The sequence below is a fragment of the Mus pahari genome, chromosome 11 (assembly GCF_900095145.1).
Source record: "Mus pahari chromosome 11, PAHARI_EIJ_v1.1, whole genome shotgun sequence".
NCBI classification, from domain to species: Eukaryota; Metazoa; Chordata; class Mammalia; order Rodentia; family Muridae; genus Mus; species Mus pahari.
Genome location: NC_034600.1, coordinates 24,568,822 through 24,587,072, shown reverse-complemented (window position 1 = coordinate 24,587,072; position 18,251 = coordinate 24,568,822). Strand labels below are relative to the sequence as shown.

The 18,251-nt window shown below is 45.1% G+C and overlaps 1 protein-coding gene across 1 annotated transcript in view; it reads left to right on the top strand.

The window, feature by feature from the left end:
- The first annotated feature begins 11,682 nt into the window (after positions 1–11,682).
- Jmy (junction mediating and regulatory protein, p53 cofactor) overlaps positions 11,683–18,251 on the top strand; it is a 64,161-nt gene continuing 57,592 nt past the window's right edge. The window contains exon 1 of the mRNA XM_021208455.1: positions 11,683–13,170. Coding sequence (XP_021064114.1) covers positions 12,175–13,170 — 996 coding nt within the window. The 5' untranslated portion in view covers positions 11,683–12,174. The remainder of the gene's footprint in view (positions 13,171–18,251) is intronic.

The following is an 18,251-nucleotide window of genomic DNA, read 5'->3' as shown; positions in this document are numbered from 1 at the left end:
GCTCACAACCATCTGTAACGAGAACTGACACCCTCTTCTGGTGTGTCTGAGGATAGCTACAATGTATGTACATATAATAAAAATAAATAAATCTTTAAAAAAAATAAGGCTTATTATGACAGGAAAATTTGTACTTGGAGATGTGTATATTTCCTCTCTCAAAAACATTTTGTAAAAATGTAGCTATTATGTCATATCTAGACTTTATTAATATTTGGATTTACCACACCACGAAAAATTAGTACAGTAGATTCTACGCAATGAGGGGAAAAAAAAAGCCCAAACCCATTTTGCAGTTTCCTTAGAATCACACACACACACACACACACAAAAAAAAATCATTGCAAATGTAACAATGAACCTATATGCTGCCAATTGGCCTTGGGATATTCTGAAAATGTGTCCATTTCTAACTTCTGGGAATATGTCCTGGTAATTCATCAAACTGGAGCTGAGGACTAGGCTGTGAGCATCTTGGTCCTGCTCACAGTGTGTCCTCGATGTGCCACGAATCAATGATCGAGTAGTAGGAAACCTTTACAAGCACAGATGGCATTCATGGCAGATTTGAGAATGGGCCTGAGTGCCGAGTGAGCGAGCAAGCGAACGAGAGAGCATAAGCAACAGATCCCCAGGCAGCTGCTCTTGGATCTGCCACCCTTCCCTCCACCAGGCTCCCAGCCAGGGGTGGAGTATGCAAGGGGACTAGGCAGGCCAGCTCCTGTGAGACATGGAGTGGCCTTGCCAGCACATCCTTAACTACATTCTACTCTGAGCCTTCCTTTCTTCCCTCTACTTCTGAGCCATCGGGAGGGGGGGGGGGGAGGGAGCACTCAGCCTTCAGCCTTCCTGTTCTCCCTCTTTGTCTTGTTGATGCTTTCCTTTCAAATCTCGTGCACCTCCGAACCCACCAGTTGTTTGTCGCTTAGATGTTTTTTTTTTTTTTTTGGTTTTTTCGTTTTGTTTTGTTTTGTTTTTTCAAGACAGGGTTTCTCTGTGTAGCCCTGGCTGTCCTGGAACTCACTCTGTAGACCAGGCTGGCCTCGAACTCAGAGATCCACCTGCCTCTGCCTCCTGAGTGCTAGGATTAAAGGCGTGAGCCACCATCGCCCGGCTTAGATGAGTTTCAAATAGCTGTTTCAATGTCTGAGTCTCAGAGGAGCCCCTAAAAGAAGAAAAACAGACACAATGAAGGATGTGCTCAGGGATATAAGTGTGGTAGCGATTTAAATGTCCTATTCTGGGTGTGGTCTGCAGCAATGTGTGTGTACATGTGCACACACATACATTCATTAAATGTCCTAAGTGGCTATTATTATGTAAATGTACACATTAGAATTCTTTTTGGATTTTTGTTTCTTTTCCTTTTGGACTGGTACTATTTTTTTTGTTTGTTTGTTTGTTTGTTTTTTTTTTTTTTTTTTCCGAGACAGGGTTTCTCTGTATAGCTCTGGCTGTCCTGGAGCTCACTCTGTAGACCAGGCTGGCCTCAAACTCAGAAATCCACCTGCCTCTGCCTCCCAAGTGCTGGGATTAAAGGCGTGCGCCACCACGCCCGGCCCTGGACTGGTACTATTATGTAGCCCAGGCTAGCCTCTAACTTGCAATCTTTCTGCTTCTGCCTCCACAGGCATATACTACTTGGAGTTCTTAAAAAAATAATAATAATAACATTATAGTCCTTTAAAGACCTTAAAGATGTGTTAGGTGAGAAGAGTAGCTTACAGTGTGGTCTCATTTTTGTGTAAATAACATCCTATAACTCCAGCTCCAGGAGCTCCAACGCCCTTTCCCGGACTCAGCAAGCTCTGGCACTCAAATGTGTAAATACCCACACAGAGCATACACATGCACACAACTTAAAATGGTACAAATCTGTTGTGGGAAATATTAAAAAAAGAATAGAGCCGGCACATTCTACAAATCTTGGGCCAGGTGTGGGCGTGAGTGTCTTTAAACCCAGGGCTTGGGAGGCAGAGGCAGGTGGATCTCTGTGAGTTTGAAGCTAACCTATCTACATAAGGAGTTCCAGGACAGCCAGGACTATGCAGAGAGATCTCTCAGGAAAAAAAAAATCTATATATTGATATCCTTAAAGATAAATAAAACTTTGTTTTGATTTGCCTGTAGTTTTAACTATATATGCATGAAATACACATTGTTTTTTGCAGCAATCAATTATTCTTAAGCTTTAAAGAAGCTGTAAAGTCTGTGATCACGCATGGCACTCATGGGTTCCGGTGTCACCCCCCTGCCGTCTAACTCTCCACACGCCAGTGTCATCCCAGACTGCCCCACTGCTCCTGTCTCTCTACACAGCTTAATGGCTGCAGGCTTGGCGCAGGGAACCTCTCTGACATGAGTGTCCCTCATTCCCAGGCGTGGTTGAGATCCTGACCTTCAGGGTACCGGCTCTGTCTTCCTGAAGGGCTGAACGTGGTAGCCTGGAGATGGGAGCTCCTCATGGGGTGAAACTTGACTTAGGAGAAATGAGATATGGGGAAGAAGCTGGCAGACACATTCTCCATCCCTGCTTAAGTCCAGTCAATTCCCTGAAGGTGATTTTTCACCCTCAGTGTCTCCTATGTGGAGTGTGGAGGAAGTCCTGAGTGGGTATGCGTTGTTGACATGGGAGCTGGCCAAGTCAAAGACCCATGTCTCAGCACTATGGGAGGGGAGTGTCACAGCTCATAGGGATGGCAAAGCCTTCCTTAGATCTAAGTGTTTATGCTGACAGTGTATGTAAAAAATACTCACCATAGCTTTCTCCCACAATGCACAGCTTTTCCCTGGCATGCATGGCTACTCCCTGGGAGATTCACTACTTGAAGACTTCTTTCCTACAGAGACAGTTCCTCCTGAGATAAGCAAACCTGTCACCCTGCTCAGATGTATATAATACACACTCTAAGCTTCTGAGGCTGCCATGGTTTCCCATCGGAGCTCGGACCCTGACCCCACCTTTTCCATCTGACCCCATCTTTTCTGTGTTGGTGTACCCATGTGACTGGCATTCTCTTGTTGCCTCAGTCGGGTCAATTGCAGGAGCCATGTAGCATGTGGCATCCCTACCCACGCCAGGGCCTTGGGGCATCTTGGGAGTTGTAAAATCAGAATATGATATAAAGTACCATGAAGGGTGATGAAGGCATATGCAGATAAGCACTGTATAGATGACTTTCCTTAAAAAGCAGAAACTGGTCCAGAGAGATTGTGATGGCTCAGCGGTTAAGAGCACTGACTACTTGTGGTGGTTTGAGAATGCTTGGCCCAGGGAGTAGCACTATCAGGGGTTATTGGAGAAAGCGTGTCACTGTGGGTATGGGCTTTAAGATCCTCATTCTAGCTCCCTGGAAGCCAGTCTTCTCCTGTTTGCCTTTGGAACAAGATGTAGAACACTCAGCTTTTCCTACACCATGCCTGCTTGGACACTGCCATGTTCCTGCCTTGATGATAATGGTCTGAACCTCTGAACCTTTAAGCCAATCCCAATTAAATGTTGTTCTTATAAGAGTTGCCTTGGTCATGGTGTCTGTTCACAACAATAAACCCTAATTAAGACACAGCTCTACCAGAGGTCCTGAGTTCAATTCAATTCCCAGTGATCACATGGTGGCTTACAACCATCTGTAACAGGATCCGATGCCCTATGCTGGTGTGTCTGAAGAGAGCTACGTGTATTCGTGTGTGTGTGTGTGTGTGTGTGTGTGCATAATAACTAAGTAAATCTTTAAAAAAGAAAGAGAACCTTGCTGCCCAATTGCATGAAATAAGCAGGCACTTGCAAATCCCAGATTCATGTTTGTTTGTTGTTTGTTTGCGTTCTCCCTCCCTTTGATATAGAATGTTGCTGTTTTGCCTCAGACTTGAGGTTCTCTTGCCTCAGGATCCTGTGTCATGGATGGCCTTCACCACAAACCAGCTTGTCTCAGCTTTGAGCTGAACTCATAGACTTTTTTTTTTTTTTTTTTTTTTTTTGGTTTTTCGAGACAGGGTTTCTCTGTATATAGCCCTGGCTGTCCTGAACTAACTTTGTAGACCAGGCTGGTCTCGAACTCAGAAATCCGCCTGCCTCTGCCTCTCGAGTGCTGGGATTAAAGACGTGCGCCACCACGCCCGGCTTGAGCTCATAGACTTCTTAAGTGACCTTGGTCCATGATAAATTGTGACGACAAAGGTTACCAAGGTCACATTCTTCTTGAGGTAGTTCCTCGCAATCCCTGAGGAAGGCTTTCCTACCAGCAGTCTGCCATTTTCTGTCCAGTTGGCCTGTCCTCTCACAGTCATCGTTGCAGGAGGGCCCCTGATTTGACTTCTTGCTTTGAGATCTGAGGATAGGTTGTTGACTTCTCTGTTGCACTCAGTCTCCTTTATTCTTTCACAGGTGTTCATCTATAAATGCCTATATTCTTCACTCTTCTGTGGCTTGCTTCCCAGAGATCCTGCTGGCACAGGAGAGACTCGAAGTGGTCTCAGAGAACAGGGAGGAAGCTGGATTTGCAGACTGGTCACTCACCTTCTGGCTGACTGCCACAAATACCCCCATTCTTTTTGTTTTATTTTATTATTTGAGACAGGGTCACACTATATAGACTTGGATGACATGGAACCCATTATGTAGACCAGGCCAGCCCAGAGATCTGCCTGCCTTTGCCTACTAGGGCTAGGGTTAAAGGCGCTTACTATTTGGCCAAGCACCAAATACCAAATTTTTGTTTTTGTTTTTGTTTTTTGAGACAGGGTTTCTCTGTGTAGCCCTGGCTGTCCTGGAACTCACTTTGTAGACCAGGCTGGCCTAGAACTCAGAAATCCACCTGCCTCTGCCTCTCGAGTGCTGGGATTAAAGGCATGAGCCACCATCGCCCAGCTCAAGCACCAAATTCTTAATGATAAGTGGAACATCAGCATTCTTGATAAAAGATGATAGTCCCTAGGTGGCCAAAAGAGGTGGTTCAGCCATTGAGTATTTACTTGCTTTTCTTCAAGAGGACTAAGGTTTGGCTCCTAGCATTCTCATGGCAACTTATAACCATTTTAAACTTCAGTTCCAGGGAACCTTTACCCCTTTCTGGTCTTCTCTTGTACCAGGCACAAATGGTCACACACACAGACGCAGACAACACTCATAAGGTGGTAGTCCCATTTCTAGACTATTTGCTGGTGGTGAGTTTGAGACAATGTACCATGGAGAGGAATGCTTTGCTATTCTGTTTTAAGGTTTTTAAAATGTAAATGGATGCCAAGCACGGTACAAAAGCCAAGGCAGAAGCATGGCAGGCACAATGTCATCTCAGACACCATAGCTGGCTCTTGTTTCAAAACAAACCAAACAAAAATCCAATGGAGGGAGGTAAGAGAAATGATTGAGAAGCTGGAATCCTGCAGCTGCTGCTATTGCCCATGACCACATGTTCCCCAGCGTGCAATTGGTGGAATATATGGTCATGGGACTATCACATGGTCCATATGTGAGTGAATTAGATCCTCTTTACATCAAACTCTTGTCCAAGGATGACCATGAATAAGGAGATGAATAACTAACTGTGTGAGAGACATCTTTGCAGCAGGCAGAGCTTCATAGAAGTGCATCCAACTATCCACAGTGTGAAATAAGGGGCCCAGAGTCAAACTGTGTATAGATCAGTAGACAGTGATGAATGTTCACAGGCCAGGTAAGAGAAAAATTAGAATATTAGAGACAAGAAGTTAGGTACAATGACATGAGAATGGATGAGCAGCATGAAGGCTTTTAAGAATCATGTTAATGCCCCTCTAGAAGGCACCTGCATGGTATGGGCATCATATAGCCAAAACAACCTGAGCTGTTGATGTTCCTTGTCATGGCAAGCAGGTGAACAGCCACAGTGGCAGAGATGGGGTTTGTGAATGGTTTGGAAAGTGTGGATTCTGCCAAGCATGGTGGTGCATGCGTTTAACATCAGCATTTGGGAGGTAGGCAGAGCTACATAAGCAAGTTTCAGAGCAGCTAGGCCTACAGAGTAACATCATCAGGCCCTGATGCCCTCCCTAGCAAAGGGGGAAAAAGAAAGCAAGAAAGAAAAGAAAAACATGGATCCATGGATCCTTACTTACTGAGTTTGACCTAATGACCTTCTAATAAGACAACGGTGAGCCCCTGTGTGTTACGGTTGTGTGAGAATTTTGTGCTTGGTAGCTAATAGATTGCTACATGAGATCCTTTTCTCTCATTCTAGAAAGGCTCCCCTGGGCCACCCAGAGGAAAACATATTCCATTCCTATGGGGTTGCCTTTCCAGTTCCCAGAGTCTCAGCCAGCACCAGTAATCAAGCCACTGATATAGTATGTGGTCTACAGATTTAAAATATCATAAGATCCAACTGGAGGACCCACTTTACAAATGTATTATAAACTGTCTTCTGTAGAAACAGTTGGCTAAGTGCAGATTTAGCTTGGTATGCTGAAGGCACAAGAGAAATACCAGCTCACAGGCAATATCCCAAAAGGATGAGTGTACAACCCTCCAGGGGATGGTATAGACCAGCAGTTCTCAGCCTGTGGGCTGTGACCCCTTTGGGGGCTGAACTACTCTTTCACAAGGGTTGCCTAAGATAATGGGAAAACCATAGATATTTACATTATGATCCATGGTTGTAAAATTCCAGTTATGAAGTAGCAATGAAAATATGATTGGGGGTCAACACAACATGAGGAGCTGTATTAAAGGGTCACAGTTTTAGGGAGGTTGAGAACTACTGGTATAAATAATGAATTATAGACATTTATAAGGCATCATGTACCCAGTAGGAAGAATACACGAGTCTGAGAACCAAGAGATGGAAGAATGGCCTCGTTCCATACACTCTTGGAGACTCCCAGGATGTCACAGAAGTTCTGGATTCTTCAGGGTTAGGGGCCTTGGGATTTATTTTTGCCTGGGACATAGCAAAGGACCTTGGGTTTTAAGGCAACATCTTCCACTGGACATTCTGGGTCTGTCACCTAGGACAAGATAAAGGATCAGTGTGTCATAAGAAGAGCTCCTTAGCCCTGAGCACGGGTTTGCAGGAAGGAGAAACACGCATGGCCTGGAGTGATGGGCTGGGGTGTTTGCCCTGGTAGGCTTTCTTCTTTTGTTTTGTTTTGTTTTGTTTTGTTTTGTTTTGTTTTGTTTTGTTTTGTTTTGTTTTGTGAGACCGTAGCATAGACCAGCCTCAAATTCACTATGCAGTGTAGAGGCATTTTAAAACCAGCACCATGACTTCTTTGGCTGGAATATAGACACGCCCTTAGTACACACCTTCAATCCCTCTGGCTGGAACACAGACACATCCTAGTACACACCTTTAATCCCAAACAATGAAAGTTAAGTTAGTTTGTAGAAGTAAGCACCGTTGTTTGAAAGTGATGTCTAATTGAGAGGCAGACAAAGGGGTGAATCAAAGAAAGATTTGATAGAGGAGGATATGTCCAAGTCTCACAAAAACAGAGAGAAAAGAAAGGCTACTTAAGATAGAGCAGTGCAGAGAAAAAAGGAGAGAGGGCAGATTTACCAGGACAATTGTACAGAGACAGGTTGCAGGGAGAGAACAAGCTAGACACAGGTGAGGACAGAAGATTAGCACAGATTGTCAAAGTTAGTATGAGACCAAACAGAGCAATTCAGTCAAAAGCTGGAAGACACCAATTTGAACCAGTCAGTGTGGAGAGGAGTTTTGAATTAGAACAGCTGAGTTGACGAGCCAGCCAGAGTTCAGAAATACCTACAAAGGGTGTATTACTCAGCAGTAAGTCTCAGAAGCTGAACACACTCTAGGCCTAGATAAGATAGTATAGAGGCTAGAAGCTTCCAGGATAAGTCCTAGGTTAGGAGACAGAGGCAGCAAGCCTCTGAGATGACAAAACTGTCAGGTGAATAAAAGTTACATTTACAATGTAATTGAAGCCAACCTGCAACCTGATCGTCCTGCCAAGTGCTAAGATTACAGGCTTATACCACCGTGCCTGCTTAATTATAACATGTATGGTGATGTAATGAGAGTAATGATATATGAGCAAAATTATCAAGATTCAGACCTCTCAAGAATGAGGATTTTGGACCTTGTCAGGTAAGCAACTGATGCTAGCAGGGAGAGCAGAGGACTTTAGAATGCAGAACGGAGAAGATAGTAAGTTAGGTATGTCCATGAAGCAATTGGAGTCATAGAGGTTGTAGCTTGCCCTAACCTCCTTTATAAATATTTCTGTTCAAAACAGGAGGCTTGGTATTTGGGGAGAGCAGCTCCCCAGATGTGTTTATGAAACAGCCATGTGGCTCACAGGGCTGTGCTGTGGTAGATATGAAGATGTACAAATCAAGTCCTCCTTCAGGATAGGCACATACTTCTTAGCCCAGCCCTTGGAAGGCGGAGGCGGAGTTTCGTGAGTGAGAGGATAGCCTAGTCTATGTGGCCAGGCCAGGCTGGCCAGGGTGATATAGGGAGATCTTTTTTTTTTTGGTTTTTTTTCGAGACAGGGTTTCTCTGTGTAGCCCTGGCTGTCCTGGAACTCACTTTGTAGATCAGGCTGGGCTCGAACTCAGAAATCTGCCTGCCTCTGCCTCCCGAGTGCCGGGCTTGGTGGCGCACACCTTTAATCCCAGCACTCAGGAGGCAGAGGCAGGTGGATTTCTGAGTTCGAGGCCAGCCTGGTCTACAGAGTGAGTTCCAGGACAGCCAGGGCTACACAGAGAAACCCTGTCTCAAAAAAACAAAGCAAAACAAAACAAAAAAACCATAAAAAACAACAACAAAAAAATGACCAACTGACTCAGCAGTTATGGCCTTTTTGAGCCACTTTCAAGTTTCATGTCATGCTTTTCTCAGGGTGTGCCTCCAAAGACCAAGCACAGCTTCACTATGTCCATCAGAGATGGACCCCTGAGAGTCCTGTAGTTTCACTATGTAAGGCATCAAATCCTACTTAGATCTCTTTTCTTTTACAGCTCTCACTTTCCCCTAGCTCTGCCATGCCCTTAAGTCCCAGTTTCTTTCCAGGGTCTGTTTCTGGGAAAAATCTAATGTGGCTGTCAGTGAATTTAGAACCTGTTCCCTGAACTTGTCATTCACTTTCCTCCCCCTGAGACTAACTGTAAGCAGCCAGAGTTCCTGTTCTCTCGAATACGAAGCTAAAATTACTCATTCCCTTCATACCTACCTTGCATGGCATTGTGAGGATAAGTTGTATAGGGAAATGCTAGGCTTCTTGAACATCACAAACTACTAGAGTTTCTGTTAAAAGGTCCAAAGTGTTAAAGTAGTTCCCAGATTACCAAACAATCCTTGATAGTCTCTAAGCCTTTTCAAAGTTGCCATGGTGTGTGCGCTTCTTCTGTAGCTTTACCTATTCCCAGGGAGTAACTTACACACCCAACAATCAGATATAGACCTAAATAGAGAAGTCTAGAGCACTACAGTAACATGTCATGGGAATTTGGCTACTTTCTTTTCATTTGTAGGATAACAATGACTAAGATAGGGGAAACTTGAAACAGCGAGACTTCCCCTTTGAGGAAGCACAGTGGCAAGTATGTTAGGAGAAAACACTTTAACACCTGTGTAAACATGAATCCATTTCCCCTCAGAGGTTTGTGATAAGATGCAATTTTATAGCTGTAGATAAATATTACAATTGATGCATGTACATCAAATGTTGTTCTGTTTTGTGTGAGGTAGACTAACCTTGTGGCTAGGGCTGACTACAGGAGGCAATCCTGCCCCAGACTTCCTGATGGGAGAATTGAGGTATAGCTACCAAGCCTGGTATAGATTTCTTTTAGGCATATTTAGCATGCATTCTGCAGATTTACACATGTATTTATACAATGTATTGAATAAAGAGAGCTGGTGATTTCAAACTCTATCAGAAAAAAAAACTAAGCAGTTATCTTTTTATCAAAAGGACAATTTTTGTATAACATTACTGTTTGTATTGCTGAAGACTCCAATTTGCAGTGGGTTTCTTTCCTTCAGCGTTTTATTTATTTTTGGATTGCTGGAGTTTGAACTCAGGATTTCATGAGTGCGTTGTAAGCACCCCAAGCACTGAGTAACACTCCCAGACCCCTCTCCTCTCCTCCCCATTCCTTTCCTTCCCTCCCCTCCCCTCCCCTCTCCTCCTCTCCCTCCCCTCCCCCTTCCCTTCCCCTCCCCTCCTTCCCTCTCCCTCTCCCTGTAGACCTATGAATTCCCAGAGATCTGACTGCCTCTCCCTACTGAGTTGTGGAATAAAGGGGTGGGCCACCACACTTGGGGCTCTTCCAGCATTTTCAAAGGTGTTTTTGATTTGCATGGAAGAGCTGACACATATGTACAAGCTTTGAAAATATGCAGCTCATTATAAGAATTCCAAAAGTTGAAGTCATTATTTTTTCCGAATCTTGCTGTGTGTATGTGTGTGTGTGTGTGTGTGTGCTTTGTCCAAGAGTAGGCATGGGTTTCAAAGCAGATGTTTAAGGTTTAAAATGTTCAGCAAGGCAGTGGTGGCGCATGCCTTTAATCCCAGAACTCTGGAGGNAGAGGCAGGCAGATTTCTTAGATCGAGGCCAGCCTGGTCTACAAAGTGAGTTCCAGAACATCCAGGGCTACACAGAGAAACCCTGTCTGGGAAACAAACAAACAAACAAACAAACAAAGAGTTCAACCAAGAGATGGGTCTAGAACTTTTGACTATCAATTCAGATGTCAGGCCAATACAAAACTGTGTGTAGCTGAACGTAAGGGTGGCTCAGATGATCTTCACACATTTTAGAAAAGTGGCTTAAAGTAAATGAACTAATTCCTATTATACATTAGCACCTGCTTGATGCCTTGGACACTGACTGGAAAGATGACACCAATAATATAAAGTGGATTATAAACCTACTAGACAATGTTAGGAATGTTTCAACATAGTTTAGTATGAATAATTAGATTTTTCTGGCTTGTTTTTGAAACAAGGTCTTTTGTAGCTCCTGCTGGCCTTGAATTCCCATATCTTGTTGCCTCTACTCACCAAGTGTTGGAATTATAGTCATGCACTGCCTTGCCAGGCTGATAAAACCTTTTTGTTTGTGCTTTTTGGGAACTCTGATAACTGAATACAACATCAAAACTTTATTGCAGTGACTGCCCAAAGAGATTTATCAGAACAGTACACAATGAGGAAAGCTGAAGCAATAAAAGATGGATAAATTGAGACAAATGTTCACTTTCTTTAGGGACGTGACTGAATTTTCCTACTGTGTTCGCATTCTCCTGAGTTGTCTTTGGATACATGTCTATCTTAAATTGTGTCTGAAGGATGTCAGGGGGGACTGGAACCCTTTGGCTTAGCCTTGTAAAGCACGGCAGAGTTCCCGGACTGTTTAGGGTACATCTGAACACAGTTGGCGATCCAGATTCACTCAGGGTGAAGGAGGGCAACATAAAGGTCCTTGAACAAAATCTCAGTGTCCCTCTGCCTTTGCTCCTCTTGCTGAGGATTCAAAGCCACCTGTGCGACCGGGCACGCCAGTCTCTCATCCTGCAGAAAAGCATCAAGCCTGGAAAAGGGGCGGGGCTGGAGCCAGGAACGCCGCGGCGCGCAGGCGCGGCTCGGGAGAGGGGGGGAGGGAGAGGACGCGGAGGGGGGCGGGGCGCCGCCGGGCGGGCGGGACGCGCGCCGCCGCTCCCGCTGCGGCCGCCACCGCCGCCGCGTCAGCAGCGTGCCGCACGTGCCCGTGTTTACGTCCCTCGTGGAGCCGCAGACGTCACAGCCGAATGGCAACATTGTGGCGATGCTGAGAGGGGCGCTTTAGGAGTCTGCATTCTGGTTCTGGCTGGCTCGGGGCTGTCGGCCCGGGGCAGAGAGGCGGCGGGGAGGTAGGGCCGGGGCGAGCGGCGGCCGCGCGCCTCAGTACGCAGCCCCGCGGCTCCGCGCAGGCCGGTCCGGCGGCCCAGGGCCCCGCGCCGCCGCGGCGAGCGGCTTGTAAACAGATCCGGCCGCACGTGACCATGTGAACTACCTGCTCCGGGCCGCGTATTGTCTCTTCTGAGAGTCGCACCACAAAGGAGCCGGTGGATGAGCGGCCGGCGCGCTAAGATGGCTGCAGGCGCCCGGCAAGGGTGAGCTGGGGGCGCGGCCACCGCGGAGCCTCGGCCGGGCGGGCGGCCCCCCTCGCCGGGCACCGGAGCTACCATGTCGTTCGCGCTGGAGGAGACACTCGAGTCCGACTGGGTGGCGGTGCGGCCCCACGTCTTCGACGAGCGCGAGAAGCACAAGTTTGTGTTCATCGTGGCCTGGAACGAGATCGAAGGCAAGTTTGCTATAACCTGTCACAACCGGACGGCCCAGAGACAGAGGAGCGGTTCCCGGGAACAGGCGGGGACGCCCGCGTCTGATGGGAGTCGCGGGCCCGGCAGCCCGGCGGCCAGGGGTCGGTCAGAGGCCGCTGCCTCTGCTCCAGCAGCGCTCCGGAGTCCCGGGCCACGGAAGAGCCAGGCCTGGGCCGAGGGCGGCTCTCCGCGCATCGCGCGCAGCCTGAAGGGGGATCCTCCTCGGGGTCCCGCGGGCAGAGGACCGGAGAGTCCTCTCCGTAGCCCCGCGCGGGCCAAGGCCAGCCCGCTCCGCAGAGGCACCGAATCCCGAGATGCGACCGCCAGTGCCACGCCAGCCCCGCCGGCGCCCCCGGTGTCGTCGGTGCGGGTGGTGAGTGCCTCCGGGGCGGTCTCCGAGGAGATCGAGGTCCTGGAAATGGTGAGGGAGGACGAGGCGCCACAGCCGCTCCCGGACTCGGAGCAGCCGCCGTCAGCCGCGGAGCTGGAGTCTCCGGCCGAAGAATGCAGCTGGGCCGGGCTTTTCTCCTTCCAGGATCTGCGGGCCGTGCATCAGCAGCTGTGCTCGGTAAACTCCCAGCTGGAGCCGTGTCTGCCGGTGTTCCCCGAAGAGCCGTCCGGCATGTGGACGGTGCTGTTTGGGGGCGCCCCCGAGATGACGGAGCAGGAGATCGACGCCCTATGTTACCAACTCCAGGTCTACCTGGGCCACGGCCTGGACACGTGTGGCTGGAAGATCCTTTCTCAGGTGCTTTTCACCGAGACGGATGATCCGGAGGAGTATTACGAAAGCCTCAGCGAGCTGCGGCAGAAGGGCTATGAAGAGGTGCTTCAGCGGGCCAGGAGGCGCATCCAGGAGGTGAGTGCCGAGTACGAGCCGCGGTCCTAGTTTTGATGTTTCACTGCCAAGTGCTGGCTGGAGCCTGCGTTTGGGGTCCGCGAAGTGTCTTCTTTTCTATCCGTGGGAAAAGGAAGAGCAGGAGGGCTCCTGATCGGCTTCTTTTACTTATCGCAGCGATGGTTCTTTGGGAAGTCTTGGTTTGTTTTTTTTTTTTTTTAAACCCCTCCAAAAAATACCCAGTTTACTAAAAAATACAGATAGAGATAAAAGTATTTAGAAAAAGAGGTATCCTGTAATCTTAAACTAAATGAATGTTACTCTCTCCCTAAGGTAGCTTGCCCAGACATTAGCTCTTCTTTCAGGGTGTCATGTTTATGTACTGAAAATTGTCTTACGGAACAAAGTTGATCTGCTTTTGTTTGTCTTGTGTGCTCTGGCAACATAGGTAAGTATGAAATTTTACTTTAAAACGTTTTGCGGTGCTCAAAGTGTACCACTGAACTACACCCAGCTCTAAATTTATTTTTTTTAAAGTGTGTTGACTTGACCAAATGAGAATTGATATAAGATTTTAGACTATGAAGTCTTTACGGATGGCTCAAGTTTCACTCCTGTTTTAGGGAAAAGGAAGGTCAAGGGCAGGAATGCTTTGAGCTTTTATATGTAGTGAGAACACTTTAACATACTCCTTGATTCTTTAAGTAACAGGAAAAAAAGGCTATACATAGGGAGCACTGCAGTGTGTTTATAGTCATGCCTCTTCTGTAGAAACGTACTAAAAAGTGTAATTTTTTTTTTCTTTTTGGTTTTTCAACACAGGGTTTCTCTCTATATCCCTAGCTGTCCTGGAACTCACTTTGTAGACCAGGCTGGCCTGGAACTCAGAAATCTGCCTGCCTCTGCCTCTGGAGTGCTGGGATCAAAGGCGTGCGCCACCACACCCGGCCCCTAAAAAGTGTAATTTAATAAGGTGACTTCTAATGGACAATATATAGTTTTTCATAGCAATTTACTGTTTTAATGTCACAATATTTCTTGCTTGGACTTGGGATGGAGAGCAGCTCTGTTTCCTGGAGTTTTTATTCCTGACTTGCTGTCATTTGTATGTATATTTAACTGGAATGTTCTTAGCTTCTTCGTAGAATATTTAGTGTTTGTCTTTGCTAGACTATTATTTCTCCCCTATACCATACACTACTAGTACATTTACAACTTCCTCCATCTAGACTCTTCACTCTCCTCACATCTTTAATCCCAGCACTTGGGGCATGTGAATCTTTGTGAGTTCAAGGCCAGCCTGGTCTGAATAGGGAGTTCCAGGAGAGCCAGAACCTCCTAGTCACAAGCTGTCTTGAAGGACTCTAGACATCATATAAAGCTTCCTAGAGTTCAGGAATCTGTTTTCATTTCCCCCTTTACTAGCTCACTTCCTGTAGACTTGTACTTTGATAATCTTTTTGGAAAGAGGTGACAGATATGACATTCTTTCTAGTGTTCATAATATCCTGCATTTCTCTTAAGCTTTTTAAAGTAGTGTTTTATTAATTGGTGATGTGTATGCGCTCCTTTCTCAAACTAGAAGTGATAGCTCGTGGTTTCCAAACTAGAAACTTTTTATCTCTAGTTTTAAAATGTCTGGTTTAACCTTATTAATACATAGTAAAGGTGGCTATCTTTTATTAAAAATGAGCTTCCAAAAAGTTAATTTTCTAGGACTCAGTTTTGAGGGTTTTCTTGTAAAACACATTTTCTTAGTTAAAAATGTACTAACTAGATGTTTTATTCTCTTTGAGGTGTTTTTTAAAATAAAATTTAAAAATTAAATTAAGGTCTCATTCTGTAGTCAGAGTGGCTTGGACTAATAGGTAGCCTAAGTTGGCCCCAAACTCCTGATTCTACTGCTTCTACTGCCTGGGTGTACTGCCTCTTTAGTGGTAGAGTTACAGGTGCGAGCCACCACACCTACTTTATTCTCTTTAGCAGAGGAAAAAAACCTGAAAGATTACTTTGTCTTGGGAAACAAATGTTTATTATAATTTTTTTTTTTTTTGGTTTTTCGAGACAGGGTTTCTCTGTAATCCTGGCTGTCCTGGAACTCACTTTGTAGACCAGGCTGGCCTTGAACTCAGAAATCCGCCTGCCTCTGCCTCCCGAGTGCTGGGATTAAACGCGTGCGCCACCACGCCCGGCTATTATAACTTTAACAATAAATACATAATTTTTCAGTTCTTTAAGGATTTGAAGTTGACTTGAATGGTATTTTGAGAATAGTTCCCAATGATAACAGTTTGTCTATAATACCTACCCTGAATTATACGGGAAGATTAAGTTCAGTGTGGAGATGAGTGTCTTCCAGAACATGATGCAAGTGTATGAAGAACCTTTCTTTCTAAGTAACTTTATGTAGGTGTGCATGTGTTCTACTGCCTACATTCTTCTCTGTATTAGTGGTTTGCTTTTTTGTGTCGGGCTATGTGGGGTGGTTTGCACAATGCTAAGTAAGTGATCTGCCAGTGAGCTACAATACCCCATCCCCTGGCAGTAACATTGGTTGGTGAAACAGGACTCTGTAAGCCTTGAACAGCCCAGGGTTCCCTTGAGTACAACATCTCACTAGCACTGAAATGATAGACCCATACTGTAGCTACTTTTTTTTTAAGGGTAAAATCTATTTTATAGCAATTATATGTCACTTGTATTAGTTCTGTTGAGTTTATTTTTCCCACTTGGTTTAGTGTTATCTTTCAGTCAACATAGCTTGTGGAATTGGACAAAATTATATCTGGTAAATCAGATTTAATAATGATACTTTAAAAATGTTTTTCTTGTTTATATTTTTCTTTCTTCAATTTCTTCGAATCTTACTTGCCCTCATAGTATGACTTTTTCCTAGCTATAAATTCCATATTTGTTTCTGTTCTAGGTCAGTGACTTGCTTAAGAGAGGTTTTATCTACAGTTAGGGCATCCAAACAAAAGGTCTTTTACATAGGCAAATCCTCTACACTGAGCTACAGTTCTAGCCCTCCCATTAAAAAAAGTGTAGATCAACATTGTAACATATCAAGGCCTTGACAGGGTTGAATTCCTCGCTTTGCCACCACTAGTTCAGAGCAGTCAACATAAGTGGCCAAGGCATGGCCTTTTAATGTAAAGTTGTAGGTAAATACAGTTTTTATAAATTGATAAATATATATTCTTCAAGGAAGATGCTTTTAAAAACTAGATGTAGCCCAGACTGTTCTCGGATTTATGATGCGCTTTCCTTAGCCTCCTGACTGGGATAATGTGGGTATCCTGACTCTAGACTTGTTATACTTTTACACAGCAGAAAGGCTTAGGGGCTGGAAGAGTGGTTTATGAGTGTTTGCCGGACACCTGACGCCCTGGTTTCAATCTCCAGCACAGTAACCCTCCCTAGTATCCCATACTGTAGATTCAGCACTGGAGAGGGCGTTGGGGAGGGGATCACAAATTCAAGGTTATCCAAGTTAAAACCATTGAGAGCAGAAAGTGCTGTCAAAAGAGACAGAGTGCAGGACTTAGCAGGGTTTGGAGTCAGAACAGTCTTGATTGTGATTAGAACTCATTACATCTGAGAGCATGCTTAGCTATTAAGTCTCGGATGAGAGCAGAGAAGTAACCAAAGGATGTTTTACAAATTAGGACTGCTTGAAATCAGTAATTACCTAGCATTTTGCAAAGGTAGCTTCCAGTAAGTATGGCTTTTTTTCCTCTTTCATGTAATCAAGATGTTGTAGTTTGTCATTCCAGTCTTTTGAGGATTGTAACTTGTGCTTATTAGCACCAGTTAGGTATTGAGCTCTAAATATTCCTGGTGGAACCCAGTTTGATGCTAGACAGCACTCCACCATTGAGTTAAATCTCCACTCTAAGTGACTATATTATTGAAGTCAAGGTTGAGGCTTAAAGTGGGCATAGCTTTGGCTAGAGTGACATTCAGTTGCAGACCTTGGCTTGTCCTGCCAACCTTGTGCTTTTTCTGCCATAACTTGCTACTTGTTCGGTTTCTTTTTCTTACTTGCTTGCTTTTTCCTTTTTTTTTTTTTTTTTTTTTTTTTTTTTTGGTTTTTTTTGAGACAAGGTTTCTCTGTATAGCCCTGGCTGTCCTGGAACTCACTTTGTAGACCAGGCTGGCCTCGAACTCAGAAATCCGCCTGCCTCTGCCTCCCGAGTGCTGGGATTAAAGGCGTGCGCCACCACGCCCGGCTGCTTTTTCCTTTTCTTGATTAAAAAAAAAACAAATCCTTAGGAAAGGGTCTCGGGTAGCCCGGCCTGTCCTTGAATTCCTCATGCTCCCGCCTCTGCTCCTCTATGCTACGATTGTAGGGTTCTTTTGGATTTCTTGATGTAAATTTTTTCTCCTGGTTCTTTTGGATTTCTTGATGTAAATCATTGTGGTCTCAACCTTCCTAATGCTGTGATTCTTGAATACAGTTCCTCATGTTGTGGGGACCTCCCAACCATAAAATTAATTTCATTTCTACTTTAGCTTTAATTTTGCTACTGTTAATGAATGGTAATGTAAGTAATCTGTATTTTCTGATGGTCTTTAGGGGACACCTGTAAAAGAGGCCCTTGACCCACAGGTTGAGAACTGCTGGTCTAAATGCTTATACTCTTTGAAGCCATAAGGGTTCAAGGTTGTGTAGTGTCAGTCAAATTATTTCACAGATCAAGCTGTATTTGATTCCTCCTTGCTAAAGCAGCGTTAACTTGTACTGACTCCTTACTAATATGGGATGGTGTGTGTATTTGGCAGCTGTGGTTATAGTTGCCTTCCTTTCTTAAATCTTCACCTATAACTCAATCAGTGGTACTGTTCTACATTATTACTTATTTGACCTTTTGCTGACTATAAAGTACTGTTGGTAGTGTGACTAGAAAACAAAATGTGGGCTATCTGTGCTTTTTTTTTAAAAAAAAAAAAGATTTATTTATTGTATATAAGTACACTGTAGGTGACTTCAGACACCAGAAAAGGGCACCAGATCTCATTACGATGGTTGTGAGCCACCACGTGGTTGCTGGGAATCTTTGAACTCAGGACCTCTGGAAGAGCAGTCAGTGCTCTTAACC